The following is a 19,351-nucleotide window of genomic DNA, read 5'->3' as shown; positions in this document are numbered from 1 at the left end:
ACCAACATAGGTAATGTTTTAAATGAGTTATCACTTCACATCTGTTTTGAAAACCTGTATTTGGTGCCACAGAATACTGTAGGAAATCAAACCTTGCAGCTCCATGTGTTCTTGCTATTTTCTATTTGATCTTCACTTGAATCATCTGAGTCTGGGTAAAGATCACTGTAGCTTCCCTAAAGAGAACAAGAACAATTCATTGTAAAAAGTTACAGAACTAAAATGCTATAAAATAACTCTTTAATATATGCTTTGGTTCAGAGATAAAAACATATATAACTGTGCATGAAACTATTACCGTAGATTCACGTCTTATTCTCCTGTTGGGCTTGCCCAAAGCTTCAATAATTTCCAGGGCATACAAAAGTTTATGGGCACTTTTTATTCGGAGAAGATCCTTCCAGCTAAAGCCATCATTACCCTTAAAAGATAAAAATAACCCCAAGAAAACAATTGACACAATTATATGCAATGCTGTTCTATCTAAAAATGCAAGAAAAGGATTTTTTTAAAGCAACATGGACAAATTATTTGGTTTCTAATTTTCTATTATTTGAAATTAGACAATTTCAAGCCCATTTCTATACACGATTAACAATTTGAGTAATTTGAATACAGCCCTGAAATTTGAGTAAATCCCCAACATTATTATAACCTAAGGTACACACAATTTTAAAGTAAAGGAAACCAAATGTCACACTCTAAATTCTAACTTACACCAAAATCCTAATGCATTAAGAACTGTAATATCTAAAACCAAACAGTTGACATGCCATTTCAACGACTTTAAAAGTTGCAGAAATTTCATATATAGGGCAAAAAAACCCAACTAGTTAAGTATCAATGTTTCAAACATATAGAAGAGAGTCCAAAAGGACTGCTAGGACAACAGGCATCATGTTAAAGCCAGGCTCCAAATGAAGAAATTAGTACTTGAATTTAAACCAAACTATTCTTACAGTTAGAACTGACTACTCTTCTTATCCATTAAATCATTTTAAAAAATAAAAAAAAGCTTTGGAAACTGATACCTCTGTTTAATTTCCTAAGAATTATTGCTTATTAGGTTTATTTGTCTCTCAGCATACTTAGCATACTTACTAGTTAACATTCCTGTTTGGGTAAAACTCAAGTAAACCACTAGAAAGCATCCATGTATAGCAAACATGTAAAATCAGCATTTGTTGTTTACCTGCTCATCTGAAATGTTCTGGAATGCCTGCAACATATTGGGGCATGTTGGCAGAAGCATTAACAGTTCCCAGACACGTCTGGATAAGTTTTCTGCGTGGAGATGGAGTTCTTCACACCTTGCACTCTGACAAGAGCAAGAATTATTATTGTGAACTTTGTGGTGAAAATCAGATTTTGAAGTCCAGAAATGTATTCATTTTTAATTAAGAAGCTATGTTTCCTATCTAATATAAATTCATAAATTAACATGATCTTTGAACATGCAAAACACTTAAGTCTCATTATATTTACAGCATATCACATATTTGAGTGTATCAAATACTTGAGTGTAAACAAAACAAACTACTGGTTGAACTATACTAGTGGCTATTTAATTTCCCACAATGTAGCAATGGCATGTAAGACATAAAACTTGAGTTTCTGCAATAAAACCCTTACAGAACATTCTTCAAGCCAACTCCCACTGTTACTCGCCACATCTATTTAAGTCACCGATATTCTGTCTTAGGAATTACTTTTTTATACCTTCTACAATATTTAGAACATTTAAAATATATCAGAATGATGTTGCTAAGAAAATCAGAAAAATCATGATACTGACTATACCATACATGAAATGTGCATAAACAGAGAATAAATATATCTACCAACTGGATAGAGTATACAAGAAGTAGGCTAGATAAGAAAAATGGATCCAATTAAGAAAGACTTAAATGTAATTGTTCTAATAGAATTACTCTAAATTACCTCACTATCTTCCATAGCCACTTCTCCAGAAGGAGGCTTAAAAGAGGCAAGCATCTCTAACAGATCAAAAAGGGTGGTGAGATGAGGTTCTTGCAGGAGTAAAAGCATTGGAATGTTGTCCTTCTGAGGAGGAGGTAGGCAAGATGCTGGAAGCTGAACACCTTCACCTTTACGTTCTCTCCTTGGTGCGCCCAAGGATACAAACACCATCTAGAAACAGAGAAACAAGTAGGACAGACACAATTTTAAAATGCACATACTAAGGCCACAGAATGTTTTCAATAGGATCTGAATTAAAAACTTAAAGATGCATTAGTATCTTTGTTGTAAAATCTTTATGAGCAGCAGTTTCAGCAACTGCCATAATTACAGCTTGGTTTTGCTTTCACTTAAGGCATTCATGGAGTAGCTGCATAAGCTGTTGTTACAGCAGACAATCCTGTTTCCTTGTCTCTCATCCCTTATTTTGCCACTCAGGCTGGGGAGACTCTAGTACCGGTCTTGACTTCTCAGTACATCAACGAAACAGCACAAAAACTATTCCAGAGGAAAAATGAGGTAAATTGGCTCAAAGGACCAGAAGAATGATAACAAGGGCGTATCAATACAAATACAGTGCAGCTGGCAAAGCAGACATTTGTCACACTGGCATAACCCCGTGGTGGAAAGCCATTCTCAGAACTGTTCCTGCTGACTTGTTATCACCTGCATGAATTGATCACACCCAGCAATTCTGCAAACACAGGAACTCACGTGAGACGGCATCATAGCTCAATTCTGTAAAATTATCTCTGTCAGCAAGAAAAAATTATTTTAAAATCTGGTTTTGCTTTTGAATTAACTCAATTCCTTTAGCAAAAGGAACAAATGAACAAGTGAACATGCAGACCAAAAGATCAACCAATTTGGAACCACAAGAGTCAAGACATACCACCTGCTACAACAGCTAAGAGCCAGCAGTGGCGCACGTATAAGCATACTGACCAGCAACAGTATTTCTACATTAGCAGCTCCCTGAAAGTGTGTGTTAGGTGGAAGGTGTATTTTCTTTTAGACAGAAAGAATGTATGTGATGATCTGCTGATAAGTGCTGTTAAGGTCCCATCTCCCTAGAACAGACATGATGCCATTCACCCTTATACAAACCAAATTTGGCTTCTAGACACTCTGGGCCTTCAGCAAGTTTACAAGCAGACTGCTCTAGCAGGAATGCTGAATGGAAATTCAAAAATTACAAATAAGCATTAAAATTTCATTCAGATTTAACCCATGCAGGTCATCGCTGTTATGGAGACGAGTTCAACAATTCAGACAAAATATATATACTTGACTTAGTCTTCCTTGGTGTCCAGATTTCCTTAGTGAATGGAATAACCAGAAAGTTTTCTTCCACTCATGTTTTTGCATTTGCTAGCAGAACTATAATTAGCTTTTTTAACTTGTTCATTACTTTAAAGACTGACAACAGCAGCAAGGGCTGACACTGTTAGTTTGAGCTTACAGGAGGCACATGTTGGATAGTGTGAAACAGTTTCAGAAAACCACAGGATGCTCCCAAAGAAAAATACACCTTCCACCATGTCTACGTGTATCAGCTGTACAAGACAAAAGCAACTTATCAAGCAATCTTTTCCAGTAACTGCTATCTATAGGCTGGTAATACCTGCATATCCTTAAAACCCAGTTCATGAAGCGTCTTTTCATCATAATCAGTTGTCAGCTCATGCCCAGATGAAATCATTCTCACAGGTCCCATGAGGCCACCTAGGATAAAGACATTATTTCATTAAATCCTAGTTCCATTTTCTAATGAAAGTGCTAAAACTTATTTTTGACAGCAGACCCTTCAGCTGCAATTAAAATAATGCAAAAAATGAATGTAATTTCCTTATGAAAACAAGTTATTACAATAAACTAAATTTCTTGAAGTGAAAACAATACAGATTAAACCACGCCTTCCATATTTTGTAGTAAATTATGCTATGCCAGAAAAAGATGATGGAAAATTATTACCATCTTACTTCATTGTAAGTTGGAAGTAAAGGTATCATATATATTTCAGAAAGGAAAACCTGAGAAGACCCTTCAAAGAACTCTCAACACTGAACAAGGAATATGAACAGAAGATTAAGAATTCAATTTCATTTGGCACAGGAAATCAAGCAGTAACCAAGAATTGCAATGAGCAATGACTCTATACATCAGAGTGCTCATACAGTTCTAACCACCAATTCCAGTGCACGAAGACACTTGTAACAACCTGAAATTAGCTGTGCTCTTCAGTCACTGTTCGTAAGAGTACACAATTCCCAACACTAGGCCCTGGGCCTCCACACCAGTGAAGAACAGCCTTATACCGGGATTTCTACGAGGCTTCTTCAGAAACCATTTTTAAACTCCAAGTTCTGTAACCTGAACATGCTTCACAACAGAATATTATTTGTAGAATTCCAAGAGCCACAAGTCGATACAAACAGTCTGTACCATTTATCTACAGTACCAGTGTCTTCCCACCTGAGGAAACAACTAAAAAACCAATGGAGGATGATGAGATTTAGCTCTATAAAGAAGCAGCAAAAGAAAAACTAGTACTCTGACATCATGAGCCTTTCATTTTTACTGGAATTTGATAAAGTCTACACAGGTTTTTCCTGAAATTGATTAAATAATCACCATTTCAGATTCCTAACCAGGAATTGGGTTTTGTTGTAGATTAACTAATACGGATATATTAAAACGGACTCAGTAAAAGGTCACTGACACAGAACTGTGCATGATGTACCTTATGTGCCTCCTTTGATGTATAATGACCTGGGTTTTTCAGTGTAAACAGTCAATATACCGAACCATAACTCACAAACCAACAAAATGTTATTACAAAGTCCTTGGGTTTTTTGTTTGAGGGGAGAGGGGTTTAATCTACACAAAAGAGTCCCCAAAACAGGGTATGGGTGAGTAAAAGTACAGGTTTTAACCACACATCTCAGTTTCAGTCCTATATTCTCAAAATTAGTAGTTGAAAAGTAAAAATAAGGTGACTCGATTATTCCAATCACACGGTGGCAAGCACAGAACAAGACAGAAACAGGTCTTCAAGAGTTTGGTTAATAAGAGAGTTAGCCTCTTAAAGGATTTTTTGCATCTATCAGCTATTGCAGATACAGCTTATAAGACAAAGTACTTTAGGGGCATCAGTACAGGCTCCAAACTTTGCAAAGGACACCAGGTTTATGAATTGACAAATACAAATCTTACGGTTCTTCAGTTTCCCACAGTTATGGCATGTTAATGATTAATGTAATAAACACAGAAAAAACAAATAAACATCCACACAAAGCATACAAAATTACAGGACAGGCATTCCACAAACCAAAATACACTGTATATATGTGACATGACTGAACTGCAGCTGCTGTAGGGCTGCAATTCTGAATTTTCTGAATCACGTATTTCTAAAATCCCAGTTAAACCAAAAATAAGTTTTTCTGCTATGTGGCTATCCTATTTTCTTCACAATAGCAGCTTCTGACCAGTGGCTGGAAAAGGATTTCATGAAGTAATTAAGATGCCTAACATTCAGTCTCATTTACTGACACTGTGTCTCAGTGAAACATTTATACAGTTGTTGAACTATCAAAAGGAAGTTTGATTCATGATTACACATTTGCTAATAGTCAGTGGTGTGAGGAAAAGTTAATGGACAGAATTTGTTTAGATAATATGTATTACCAGCTAACTCTTGCTCATAACGAGGAAGAAAAAAATAAAACATTGAAAAGATAATTCAGAAAACAGTAACATTCTGAAGAGCAGGATTTAGAAAAATCCTAAAAAATAAAAGCAGAAATTTTCATTCACTCCAAATACATAAAGAAAGGGAGCAACAATTCATCACACTGGAAAGCAAGCAATGACTATCTCAGAGGCAAGGTGACATTCCAAATTAAGAGCATCAAGAGAGGATGAATAATCATTTTTGCTACAGGATGATCGTAAATTAAAAAGCAGTTGCAGGAGTAAGGAAAACCTTACACCTGACTGGAATACATATATGTAGAATATAAATTATTAATTTCAATTATGACCTCGAAACTTTGAATCAATAGCAGAGGCAGGAATGTATAAATTTCACGAGACAAAGTTCTATCATAATTAATTACAACAACAATGAGAAGAAAAATAATGCAGAGAAAAGTCTGATGGGACTTGGAGCCTCGCTAGATCCAAGAACCTCTGGCAGATTTAAATTTTTGTGGCTATTTCAAATAAATGTCAAGAAACAACACCAACAATTAAAGTGAGGGTGATGTTAGCTATAGTTAGAGCTAGAAGAAAATAAATCACATGCCATTTTTATTTATGGTATCTGGGGAAGAAAAAACACATAGTATTTGAAGCTCTAAATGGATAAATCCTCATAACGACAAAAAAAGACAGTTATGAGTACTACAGCTTACCAGGGAAATCCCCTTTGCGGCTGCTTTGGCCAAACTCCTGCAGCTGTGCTTGCTGATTTATCTGCTCCTTCTGCAAATTTTCGTACCAATGGGTGACTTCTGCCCGTAGGTCGGCCACCTGATCACTAGGATACATTTCTATGGTCATCTGAAATAAAACATGTATTTTATTTTTCATAGTCAGCAGCAGACATACCGAACCTCAGCGATGTAGGATGTGCTTGTAAAAGGGCATTTAAGTACCTTGTCAGGAAGTCCAGCTGGCTGACACACAATTCGGAGTGGCAATGACTGTTTATCACTCAGGGCTTTCAAGTGACTGCTGATCCCAGTACCTTCAATCTGCCACTGTCTCAGATGATACGCAAACCTTAAGAAGCAGGGAAAAACATTGAAAAAGTACTTTTGTCAAAACCTAGTTTATCAAACCTTTGTGTTAAAAATGAGAGGAAATATAAAACTTACACCTTTATTTGCTGCATTTTTTTAAGTAAGAGGATGTATTGATATTCTCACTATTTTTAAAATAAAATTAAAGTAACTTGGAAAACGTTTCTTTGGTGAGGGATGGGAAAGGTGAACCACATCCATACATATTTATACAGTGGCAAAGGCCAACTTTGGTAACTGGCTAAACCTTATATTATCGTTCAAAATTATCCACAGTATGTCTTTACACAAAGAAAAACAAATAAACTGTTGCTTAAATAACTCATAACTCATTCTTCATTACGGTAAGAGGAATGCAAAGATATTCTGCATCCAAAGATATCAATGGAGTTATTTACCTTCTCCTAAAAGCCTCCAGGTGTGTCTTGAGCATTAAGAGTCCTCTTTCAATAATGGTCAGACTTGAATGAGAGTCTTGCTCAAGATTACTAGAAGCTATCATCAGACTCTCCATACACTTGCTAATAAATTCCTGTTCTTTTTCCAGACCGGTTTTACCTGTAATATCGGTTAAAGTAAATTATATATGCACAACTTTGGGACTATGTGTTTCAATACTAAGAATAAAAAGAGGATAACACTAGATATCCTTTACAATGTTTTAAACAGAAAGCAAAAATTCATACCATTGATATAGTAAGAGTTGATGTACTGGATAGCCGCTCGACTGACATCACCAGAGTGAGCTCTCAAAGCGATACCCCAGAACTGGTCCATGCCACACAACTGTTTTGACACAAGGAAAATGTTTGCTTGGTTTGTCTGACACACAAAACAAAACACTGCCTGATTAATTTACTGGGAGGGACGCTTTTCTGATCTGAGACATTTTATTTAGCTCCTGATGCAGCTACTAAAACCCACTCTGTTATCCCATCACGGAACACAATGATTACTGTAAAATCCTACCTTTTAGAGAACTATTTTCAGACCCTGAAGCATAAGGAGAACTGGTATTGGTTAAAATTCAAATGAGTGAATTTTCATTTTTGACAAACAGGAAGACTTTTAAATGAAGCCATAGAACAACAACTATTATTAGTATTCACTGCAATAATAGAAATTTTAATAAAAAATTGCCTCAAATCAAGTCACAGAAAATACCCTGTATACTATTTTATTTTTCTCTGTATTAAAAATCTACAAAACAAAGACTTCTAACGCACATCATAACTGAGACATTTTACAACACATTTCTAGTCATAATTAAATATGCCTAATAATATGTTACCTGAATCTTATTTATAAATAAGTGTTATAAACCCATTCTTTAAACAGTGAATACAGTTCATCATGCAAAACAATATGATAAACTGCACGAAGATACACAGGCAAGAAATACCGCTTTCTTTGTGGTTTCCTATCTCTACCTCTGGAGACAAAAGCCACACATGCTCCCAGTCATAAGGGCAGGTCAGGATTATTTCCATTTGATTGTCCCCTATAAGGAACTTTTCAGTCCTGAGCTTCCAGGGCTCTCCTTGAGGCAGGTACCTGTACAGATCCCACCACTATGGACTCTGACACTGCTATCTCAAACTGGTAAGCAATATTCAAGCCACTAAGTTCCCAAGAGATACGCTGCTGCAGATAAGTAATTTAACATTCCCCGTTCCCTCAAAAGAAGGAAAACATGGGGACAGAACCTAGGCTTACCTCTGAGTTTGAGCCACCATCATATGCACTAGTAGCCAGTCGAGCCAAATTACACAAGTGCTGGAATAAGTTCAGGCCAGTCATACTAATAGTTTCAGGTTTCAGCTGTGGCATCTAAATAAAATGAACGCACTTTAGTGTGGAAAAAAAGCAGATAGCAATTACAGAGTATTTATTTAATTAGCAGAGAAAAATGTCATTGTTACTACCAATCACATTCAAATTAAATAGGTGAATTAAAATTAATTCTTGCAAAAGATCATGCTGTCTGAATTCTATATACAGAACAAAAATACCAACTGTAGCTCACTTAAACAAACTTCTCTCTATCACTGATTTAGACTGTAACAGTACAGAGGGAACAAAAATTATTATTGCTACTTTATCTACTGAACTTACCAACAGCAGGACAGTTTGTCTGCATACATCGTGTCTGTTCAACACTCACATGCTTACAAAACTAGACAACAGCTGCATAACCTTGAAGAACAACTAAACTACATTAATTACGGCACAATCTGTAAATTTTGTAATGTCATCTGTTGAAATGGATGGGACCTCTTGCAAAAAGCTCTACTACTGCATGTTCATATTTCGGTGGACCTATGGATGAGATTTATACATCTCTCCCCAAAAGAAGAAATGTTGTTTTTTTAACTCAGGTAGATATATATAATAAAGGAAAAGTATAGTTTTGGGTGGCTGATTTTTTTTCTAATTGGAATGAAATGCTACATAGCTTCCACCTCCCCTACAAAGAGAAACTGAAGAAGCTGGGCTTGTTCAGCCTAGAGAAGAGAGAAGGCTGCGGGGGAACCTCATTGCAGCCTTCCAGTACCTGAAGGGTGCAGAAAAACAGAAGGGGAATCAACTTTTTAGAAGGGTAGACAATGGCAGGACAAGGGGGAATGAATTAAAGCTGAAGGAGGGAAGGTTTAGATTAGATATTAGGGGGAAGTTCTTTACAGAGAGAGTGGTGAGGGGCTGGAACAGGCTGCCCAGAAAAGTGATGGATGTCCCATCCCTGGAGGTGTTCAAGGCCAGGTTGGATGGGGCCCTGGGCAGCTTTCTCTAGATCATGATTGGAGGTTGGTGGCATGGGCTGTGGCAGGGGATTGGAACTCTATGATCCTTGGTGAGCCTTCCAACCCAGACCATTCTATGATACCAATACAACACACAGGCTATTTGCAAAGAAACACTCAGGTAAATACTAGTGGGAAAAGAATTCACACCAATCCCTTCTCTTCCTCTCTCTCCAAGCTGAGGAAAAAAATCACTGCATGGTGAGTGGGGCCCTCACAGACTGCAAAAGACATACTTCATAGAAATTATTTTAAATAACAGAGTTGCTATGGAAAACAAGACTTTCATTAGAATTAATAAGGTTGCAATTAACTCTCTACATACCTTTTCCAAAAAAAGATGCTTGTACGTCTCCATACCCATAGCATGCTGATCTTTACTACGTACTTGATTTAAGAACCAGTGTAGTGCATCGTCGTAACATTCAGAATCTTCTACTAAGCAGTGCCACAGTATGTCCACTTGTTCTAAACTCAACCCTAAAATTAAGGAAGTATTTTTAACTACTACTCCTTTATAACATCATAGTGATGCTCTACAAAACCCAAGAATACATACAGAAAAATGACGGTAGTTTTTGTAAGGACAAGAAGTTTTTGGAAAGAACAAAAGAAAAATGCACCACCCATAAGTTAGGAATCACACACTTTTCCCCCTTTTAGAGCTGGTATCAGCTACAGGTTTTGCTGACGGAGTTTTTGGTCATCAGTGCTGCCAGTTGTTACTAAACCACTGAGTAGTGTGGGCTGACCTGAGATCTCATACCAAATGACAGGCTGTTTCTCAGTTCCCAAGTAGTTACTGGGCACAACCTGGAGCCCGGCTTTCAGCTGGGTATTGAGAGTCTGGCTGAAAGAAGTATTACGGTAACTATTTCATTGCTACTCCTTTCAAGAAAACCCTAAGTTCATATTCTTAATTAGCACATAAACATTTATGATCCCAACAAATTTATTTAAAAAGAATTGTGACTGTCCTATTGACAACAGCAAACACAGTGTTACAAGATGTTTTTTGTAGCCTCTTGGCTACAGATATTCTCACTCATTCCTGTACTGCAGTCTAACAACCAGAGGGACAAGCCACACATGGTGTGCCAATTTTGACTGTCTATAATGAAGGTAGCTAAATGACTCCTCTCTTAAGTCATTTTAATAAATGACCTCAATATACAGTCAGCTGAAAGTCTGCACAGAGTTGATGCTGAGACAACACTGAAGGCTACCAGTTTGCAAGGGCTAAAGAAGACAGCGACCAAACCAATTCATGGAAAAGAAAGCCACCAAAGGGTTACTAAAAGCACAGAAAATTAGGTTCAACTTCAAATTCCATCAGCCACATTATGATCCACTGCAGTACAAGATCTCTGGAAACATTATGGATACGAGGCAAAACCCACAAATACAGGCTGTATTATCTTCATCTCAGTAATTACTACAAAATCCTCATATTTAGAAAAAACAGAGCACAGAGAATGTAAAGACTTGTTCTCATAGAAATGCAGTACAATCTCAATTCCAATGTTGGTTCTGTGCTTTCATCAACAAAATCTTCATTCTTTTGAAACAGTACCAGAGATTATTTAAAACTCTGTTTAAACTAGTGTATTTATTTAAGCTAACACTGGTTATTAAGAACTATATGAGCCTCACTATGAGGCGCTTCTCTGATTAGGTAACCTTAAATACTTACTGAAATGATCCGGTGATCCTAGAGTTGAAAACACACAGGTCAGGAATTGAAGACGAACCTGAACTTCTGCACTGTGGCTGTATCTAAAAATTAAATTAGTATAAAAAAGAAGTTTATTTACTACTTATTGTCATAACTTTTTAGCAACTTGTACACATGCTCTTAGAGCATAAATAACTTTTTCTTCTTAGTTTCTTTCTGAACTTCTAGTTCAGTATACAGTTTATAGTCCAGTTTTACATGTTACAGAACCACACCAAACAAGTGTGGTAAGACATTAGGCATTACTAGACACAGTGTTTTTGTTGTTTTCTGGAGGGGTATGCAAACAGGGGATTTTTGGCACACAGTCCCATGCAAGTTCATCACTTTGTTATTAGAACCTTAATTTTTTCTTGAACTTGTAAAATTAGGGTATTTCTACTCTGAATTTCTGATTCCAGCTGATACCTGCTCTTTATAAAAATGTTTTCATTAATTGCATAAAAAGATTAACTTTATTTCTATTAGGTAGAAGCTTCAGGGTCAAAGAAGCAGAAGAATGTATCATTCTGCCTGAATTTAGAGCAATTCATCCCACTTTCAGACAGTTTTTGAAAAAGCAGTTTCTCACTAGAGCAATGTCCAATATAGAGGTGTATGAAGAAGTAAAAACTTGACCCATAAATAGCAACATTTTTCAGTTGTGGATGCCCCTATTCACATGATGACTTTCACAGCTGTCAAAACATGAATAGTTTGTTCCTCTGGGACTGGAAGGCTAGAAATGGGATCACTTGTGTTTATAGACCTGATTTTAATCACACAGATTGGAAAGCGTGAATGAACGTGTTGAACTACAAAGGGTACTGGGAACAGATTTTAAAACTAAATCATTTGAATAGTTTATGATATGAAATCACTTTAAATTTATTTGAATATATACAATCTTTGTGGTTTATTTGTAACCAAATATTCAACATAATATCTAACAAAAGTGACATAAGGTTTTGCTTTTTTTTTTTTTTAAGGAAAAGGAAACTATTTAAAATGTTAGAGTTTTTCCAGACCTTTGTCTCCCTAAGCATGTAATGCCATTATAGAAAGTATTTACTTGTAAGGTCAGAAGAAAAGCAGAAAAGAAACATTTAAAAACATACAATACCAAGCACCCAAAAATCAGTCGTGTACTTACAATGCGTGTTTATGTCGTCCTTCCCTGACTGCCTGAATGTAGTGTACCAAATTATCAAAGAAAAGTTTCATCATGTTAAGTTCCTTTTCTGCCCACCTGTGTCAATTTAAAGGGCACAAAGTATTATGGTTTGCTTAAAAAGATCAGAAAAGCTACAGAAATTAGACAGCTATTACAGGAAAATTGCATACACATAAACCCAAAGTAAACATTCAATTTTCCATCTGCCATGAATTCAGGAGTATTTTCTAGTACAGTACGCCTTCCTTCTCATCCATAAGGCTCCAGCATGTTGTTATTTTCAGTCAGAAAACAGAACACTCCCTTTTGAGACCATGAAAAATGTTCCCAAAGGCCCTAATTCAGAAAAAGTCTAAGCCAAAATTCAGAACCGGACACATATTTAAATGTCATGTCAAAAAAGCCAAAAAAAAATGCTGATAATCACTGTAATCTTCCTCAGAAGTTCCAGCAGTCCGTTCTCTATGGTTGGACCAGACAGTAGTATAGTTTGTTATAAGAAGGAATGCTGTACTACAGGTCTTCATTTTTCAAAGGTTTTCTTACAAACAGAATTTTTGATTAGCAGTAAGGATTTGATATACAATCAGAACAGAATGACATCAAATCAAACTGCTATAACCTTTTGCATTATTCTATCAGTGGGTGACTAGTAGAGCCTTCAAGTCCCTTGGGATTCAAAGAAGGGAGGTTAAAAAAAAAAATTTAAAAATCAGTCTTCACCTCAGTTACGACAACAGTGTGTATTACCAAGTGTGATTAATCTAGGCCTGAATGATCAGACAAGCTCACACAACTAGGCCAGGCAACACACAGGTGACAACTGTAGGTCACTTAGTTTTGACCACGCCAATGGAACAATCCTTGCAGCAGACCCCTGAATGTCATCCCTTCTCTTGGTTTAATCTGTTGGGGACAGAGGGCTACTTACATTGTTATCCAATGTGTATCATAACTGCTCCCAAATTGTTGAAATGTACCAAACAGCTTTGGAAGAAGACGAAGTGAAACTACTACTGATCTAAAGGAGAAAGAGAGAAATGATGACAGCGTATGATTGTTAAAAAACGAAAATAGCCAATTTTAAAATTCCTTGGAGAAGCTCAGGTTCAGCGAGCAAACAGGCTAACTGAAAGCACTGGAAATACCTGTGCAAAGTTTACAATCACATCAGCCAATTTGTTTTCTAAACCTGAACTTTATGTCCTTCAAATTCTTTACATGTAATACCCTGGACACAGCTGATGGACAAGTATAAAAGTAAAGCAGTATACATTTTCCTTACTAAAAATTATTCACATTTCAAGACAAATTCTTACTTTTGACTTTTACAGTACTTATGTTTTGAAATTTCAGCAAAATTAGTATGGTTTTACTCCAGATGACATAGCAGATAATCTGCCACAAAATCATTACAGACATAAGCAGGTGTGTATTATAAGATAACTATGTAGGAAAAGTCGAGAAATGCATAAACTGCATGAATCTGAACTTTCCCATCAGAGATAAGTATCTCCATATTTATTTTATTAATAAAGTACCTCGTTATACTGGTAACGCATTTCACAAATACAGTTCTTAGCACAAAGGTAACAGCATAACACTGCAGGTGATGTCCAGCAGTTGACTGGTTCTCTCAACAAAACTAATTCCACTTGTGCAGTCTTCAAACTGTACAATCTCACAGCTTTGGCTGATATTAATGTCAAGCCATTACTTCTACCTCCTGCTTCTTCACAGAAATCAAACCCCACAACAGACTTGGTGGAAAAGAACATGTTTGTTCCTCAGTCACTTGCATATAAAATTTAAACATTCAGTTCACAATGCTTGAGCTAAGTCACCTGACTAAGATGTGGACCCAATTTTATCAAGTGTCAGGAAGGGAGAAGGGAGAACAGACAAACGCAACAAGATGAGAAATTCAGGACACCGATAGAACAGAAAAATGGAGCATCAAATACATCCATAACACCTTGAAATCTATTTTTATACTTTTGCCTGGCTTAACTTCTCTTCCTGTAAAATTAAATAACTGTTACAGTCAACTCAGATTTCCCAGATGTTGCAAAAATAGATAAATGTAAAAACAGATAATTTAAGTTACCTGTTGTTTGCTAAATTTTCTAAGCAGCCTTCAATAAATCTCATTCGAATCTGTCTGTCAGTGAACCAGCATACTAAAGAACAGAGCAGCTTCTCTGCTTCATTTATTAACCCTTCAGAGAGATGAATCTACAGCAAGTAGAAAGAAAGGTCACTGAATAGTATATATTTATTTTCTTATTAAAAAATACTCTTTTCTGATATTCAACTTACTGCATCTTCATCCTGGACCAGATCCCACAAAAGGGTATTTCCTTTCTTACAAACATTATCCAAATTAATGTCCGTCACCGCATTGCTATTATATTGATGTTTATGAACTGCTGGTCCTGAACAAAATATAAAGACCATTATTAAATAAATAGAAGGAACTATCTAATCTGAACATTAGTCCTTAAGTGCAACAAGCTTTATTTGTAAATTCGGCTATTTTCAAGTACATACAAGCATCATAATTGCAGCCTTTTCCCACATGTAGGTTCTTAAAAGAAGACAAAATATTATGACCACGTAAGAAGTCAATAGGATATTAAGCCCATATTTACACTGGTTTTAGCTAATAAGGTGTTACAAAAACACTAAAGAACAGCAGATGCAGGCACAATTGCTTTTTATTTTAATTGTATTAAATTCATAGTGTAATTGAAGTATTTCTTAAGTCTTTGTGTAGTGCTGTGGACTGAAGGGAGGTATCTTTAAAACTATCATGGTTGGAAAGTAAGAAAGCAGCACATTTCAATACATTCCTGTGTGATATCTTATGTCTAACTAAGAAACAGGAAAAACAAAAATGTCTATTTTACATACAGCAGAGTATCAAAGTGCATTTTAGAAAATCATCGTATTTTCATCAACACTGATAGATATTTTCCTCCTCCTATGTGGCCACAGTCAGCACCACTCATTTATCTACTATTTGGCATTATTTGCATTTAACAGCAGAGTAGATTTTGGTTGCATACAGATCACTGCAATTATTTGCACGTACAAAACCATGGGCGTTACAAATAATCTGAACTAGAGGCCTCATGTTCAAATAATAATTTGAATCTGCAGTAAGTAGTATAATATTTATGGAAATTATTGAAAAAATATGCTGATTTACAACATGTTTTAACTACGAAGTGTTAGTAGTTTCTTCAACTGTAGTGTGGAAAAACAATCCTTCCAAATTTTCAATGGCAGGTTGAAATTAGAATTCAGTTCCATGTTACAAGATATGTTAAGCCTAAAAAAACCTCAAAATATTTCTCTCTCAACTGTGTTTGAGGAAAATATGTAAGTAGTACTGGTTTTGCTTTCTGATGTAAGACAGCAAACTTAATTCTGCCAGGCCAGTGAAGAAAAATGTCAAACCTTCACTAACCATGTCCTCCCTTATATTTAAAAAGGAGGATAAAACAGAAAATAAAGTTGCCACAATAGCATATGGAAAGACAATATAATTCTTGAGAAGCATTTTGGTAGCATCTTAATTTTCACCCTCAAGTAAATTAGAAGATTTGGCAGTGTAAGATGAAATGGCATAAAAAGCCCTTTAAGGCACGGTCCCTAATATATCAAGTTATATTTTAACTCATTTTTCCAAAATTACCCTCCGTACAGCCCATTATGGTTAATTCATTTAAGATGACAAATGTATGGAATCACAATAATATCCATCCACCAGAAGAAAAACTACATATGGTTTCAGAGAGCAGAACAAAATCTTGCATTTTGGTACCACCTTCCTTTTTACTTTAATAACCAATTCAAGAAAACATTTGCTAGGCTCTTTATTGTGTTTGGTTTAAGTTGCATTAAAAGCTCTGTGGGGAGAAACAGGGGGGTAGCAATATTTTAAAAGGCAAACACAACTACACCTAGCATGACACAAATGAACCTCTTGGAGAAACAATAAAATCTCAGTAGTCAATGTGATTTCTTTGGGCAGATCCACATCTGTGCTGAAAATTATTTGATTATTTTAGTTATTTGAGTCTAATTCAAAATGATGTAAAACCTATGTCAGAAGTACAATGTTTTTCTGTTTTCTTTTTATTGTACTTACCTTGACTAAGATGTTCATGATAGATAGAGGCCAGGTTAGGAAGGTGCTGCTGAAGATGAGATGTTAGCTCAGCATGTGAATTAATCTGTACAAGCTCTTCTTCACAGCCAGACTCTTCCCCATCAAAATCAGCCATATTTTTCTCTGATTTTGCACTAACTTGCGAACTACTGCAACTGACATCATCTGCACTTAGCATATCATCAACCATATGCCTGTAAAAGAAGAATATTAGAATGGACAAGATCAAAATCAAAGTTGTCTGTAGCGGACTACACATGAGCAGATGTGTCTCCTTCAAGCTAAAGTCAGGATGAATCATCTGTCTGAACAGCAGACCTCCATCTGAATTTGAAAACAGTTACAGCTACATTGAAGGGCTCACTGTGATGATTGTGTTGAATTCTTTAACATTAACTAAATATAGCATTTTCCAAAACAATTTTAACATTGTATTAAATGTTGTCTTATTTATTCAGTGCAAAAACTTTACAAAAAAACTGTTAACAAAACATGCTACTGTGTAACACTCTGCAATAACCGTCATCTCTGTTAGACAAAATGATCCTGAAGTATAGCAACACATGCATTCAAATTTCTGCCCAAACTGAGTATTTTGAAATCACTTTTATTTCTTGCAAGAACTCTCAAGCTACCTACCCGTCGTGGTGATGGTGGTGGTGATGGTGGTGGTGGTGATGCTGTGGCCCAATGAATTGTCGACAGTTAAATAATTCATTTCCAATGGTTTCCCCAAGGAAGTCCCCAGTGTGAGTTATACAAGAATCTTGAGACCCTTGTGAAATGTGAGCAGTGCTCATTTCCCCTGTCATATCATGTTCTGCATCCTCAGCATGAGAACAAGCATCTAGCATTCTAATTCGATTATCCACCTGTGTCACAGAGTCAGCGCTAAAAACATGGTCCTTTCCTGCCCCATTATTTGCACCACTCCTCTCTGATGCTCCTTGTGCTTCTCCCAGGCAGATGCCTGTTTGGGATTCCAGTTTCCTGCTTCGTAGATCTGTGCTCCTACTGTTTTTCTGGGGATTATGACTTCTATCTTCTTCCTCATCATCCTCTTCCTCTTTCAGAGCTTCAATATCTGCAATGTCTTCAGACTGCACTTCGCTGCCAGGGCTTCCAGCAGACTGGCTTGCGTGACTGGAGTTGGCCTCATTACTGGATCCATCACTGTGGCCACTGCTACTACCAGGACCGCTACTGCCATCCTCCCCGCTGTTGGCTGTCTCATCAGAGCTTCCTTGCATGGATTCCTGAAATGATTGTTTTTCTTGGTAAGATCAGTGGAAAAGCAAAACTTCACTCATAATACGTAACTGACATCATCATCATTCAAACACTGCTCTGCATCAAATCAAATCTGTAAGTTTTCATTCATTCTTTCCTAATTGGGTTGCCAATGACAAAACGCTCTGAGCAAGACTCAGATTTAATAATTCAATCTTTGCATTACCTTATTCCTAACAGGGTCTATGTGCAAGCTTTGCACACAGAGCGACAGTGGGACACGTAACCAGTAAGTCATGCAATCCCTTGCTAAAAGATTAATCTCTATGAAATACAATTTAAATGCAAGCAGGTGGGTTTTGTGTAGTGTAGTTCTTCCCAAACAAGGTGCAATATATTCTATGTAAACTAGGCAGCACAGGAGTAAAGATTCTAGCTATCCACTATCCTGCTGCAGGTGAGCATACATGCGTGTTTTTTCTGTAATCCGAAAATTATTGCCATAGCTAATAATAGGCAGCTCAGTAACAAAATTCATGAAGATTTACACTCTTACCTCTGTATCTGAAAGTCGCTGCTGTACGTGTTTTGTTCTGTTAATAAGCTGTTCCTCCATTTCAATATCACTGCCTCCACTCTGATGGGTGTCACTGTTGTCACTACTTTGAGGGCTCGCTGCTGGTGACCCTAGTTGAAAACCACATTTCCCTAGTTACTCTGTGGTCTATATTACTTGGAATCTAAGAGTATTACACAAAACTGCCTCAAATGTTCAACTCAACCGCATTCTTCCTGCAAACAGTTGAACAAGGCACATAACTCAAAAACCTAAATTCTTTTTGGAATGCTGAGCATTTTACTACAAAATTTGCATCCTAATGTCTCTTCTTGCCAGTACACAGCACAACTATATCAATTTCCTAGGTTATATGCAAAATGTAGTTTTCTTCTGACTTCTCATAAAAACATAACTTCAAACTTTTACTACTTTTTCCTCTATTCAAATCCCATAGCGGTAGAAAAACACTGTAGTATCAAATGTATCAGATTGTGGTGTACTTCTAAAACTATACTTACAAGGTGAAGGGGCTGCTCTTCTGAGCTCCTCTTCTTCTGAAGGAAAAAAGCAGGATGGAAAAATAAGTGACTAAAAACCGTTTTGTCAGCATATAGTTGTCCATGATTCATAAAAATCAGCAGTAAGAAAAGAAAGGGAAACTACAGTAAAGTGGCTTGGCAGCACCTTTAGTAATGACTGTGGGGAAATACACAGTCAAGGGAAAAAAAACAACCCCAAAAAACAGAAACAGCATGTGATATCAAAAGCTAGGCAAAAATGAGATAAGATTTTTGTAAGATTTTATGTAGCTATGTAAGTTACAGATGGTCAGCAGAACAGCAAGAGTTAACTGATGAGTTACGGATCATTCTCTGAATTTAAAAAAAAAAAAGAAAAAAAAAAAGAAA

At 36.4% G+C, this 19,351-nt stretch overlaps 1 protein-coding gene across 2 annotated transcripts in view; it reads right to left on the bottom strand.

Moving 5' to 3' along the window:
• USP34 (ubiquitin specific peptidase 34) overlaps positions 1-19,351 on the bottom strand; it is a 129,774-nt gene that overhangs the window by 53,984 nt on the left and 56,439 nt on the right. Inside the window, exons 13-32 of one of the 2 annotated variants that reach the window (XM_084262502.1) lie at positions 18,962-18,997; positions 18,441-18,571; positions 17,294-17,910; positions 16,634-16,848; positions 14,797-14,912; positions 14,585-14,712; positions 13,409-13,498; positions 12,457-12,552; positions 11,283-11,365; positions 9,915-10,069; positions 8,505-8,618; positions 7,475-7,574; positions 7,187-7,346; positions 6,642-6,768; positions 6,399-6,546; positions 3,605-3,705; positions 1,942-2,151; positions 1,193-1,318; positions 299-421; positions 93-176 (exon numbers count right to left, since the gene is read on the bottom strand). In XM_084262502.1, the coding sequence (XP_084118628.1) occupies positions 93-176; positions 299-421; positions 1,193-1,318; positions 1,942-2,151; positions 3,605-3,705; positions 6,399-6,546; positions 6,642-6,768; positions 7,187-7,346; positions 7,475-7,574; positions 8,505-8,618; positions 9,915-10,069; positions 11,283-11,365; positions 12,457-12,552; positions 13,409-13,498; positions 14,585-14,712; positions 14,797-14,912; positions 16,634-16,848; positions 17,294-17,910; positions 18,441-18,571; positions 18,962-18,997 (2,960 nt within the window). The remainder of the gene's footprint in view (positions 1-92; positions 177-298; positions 422-1,192; positions 1,319-1,941; positions 2,152-3,604; positions 3,706-6,398; positions 6,547-6,641; positions 6,769-7,186; positions 7,347-7,474; positions 7,575-8,504; positions 8,619-9,914; positions 10,070-11,282; positions 11,366-12,456; positions 12,553-13,408; positions 13,499-14,584; positions 14,713-14,796; positions 14,913-16,633; positions 16,849-17,293; positions 17,911-18,440; positions 18,572-18,961; positions 18,998-19,351) is intronic. The other variant, XM_084262503.1, reaches the window with a different exon arrangement.

Source organism: Gallinula chloropus (genome assembly GCF_964237585.1).
Source record: "Gallinula chloropus genome assembly, chromosome: 3".
In the NCBI taxonomy this organism is placed as follows: domain Eukaryota; kingdom Metazoa; phylum Chordata; class Aves; order Gruiformes; family Rallidae; genus Gallinula; species Gallinula chloropus.
This window is presented reverse-complemented; position numbering and strand designations above follow the sequence as displayed.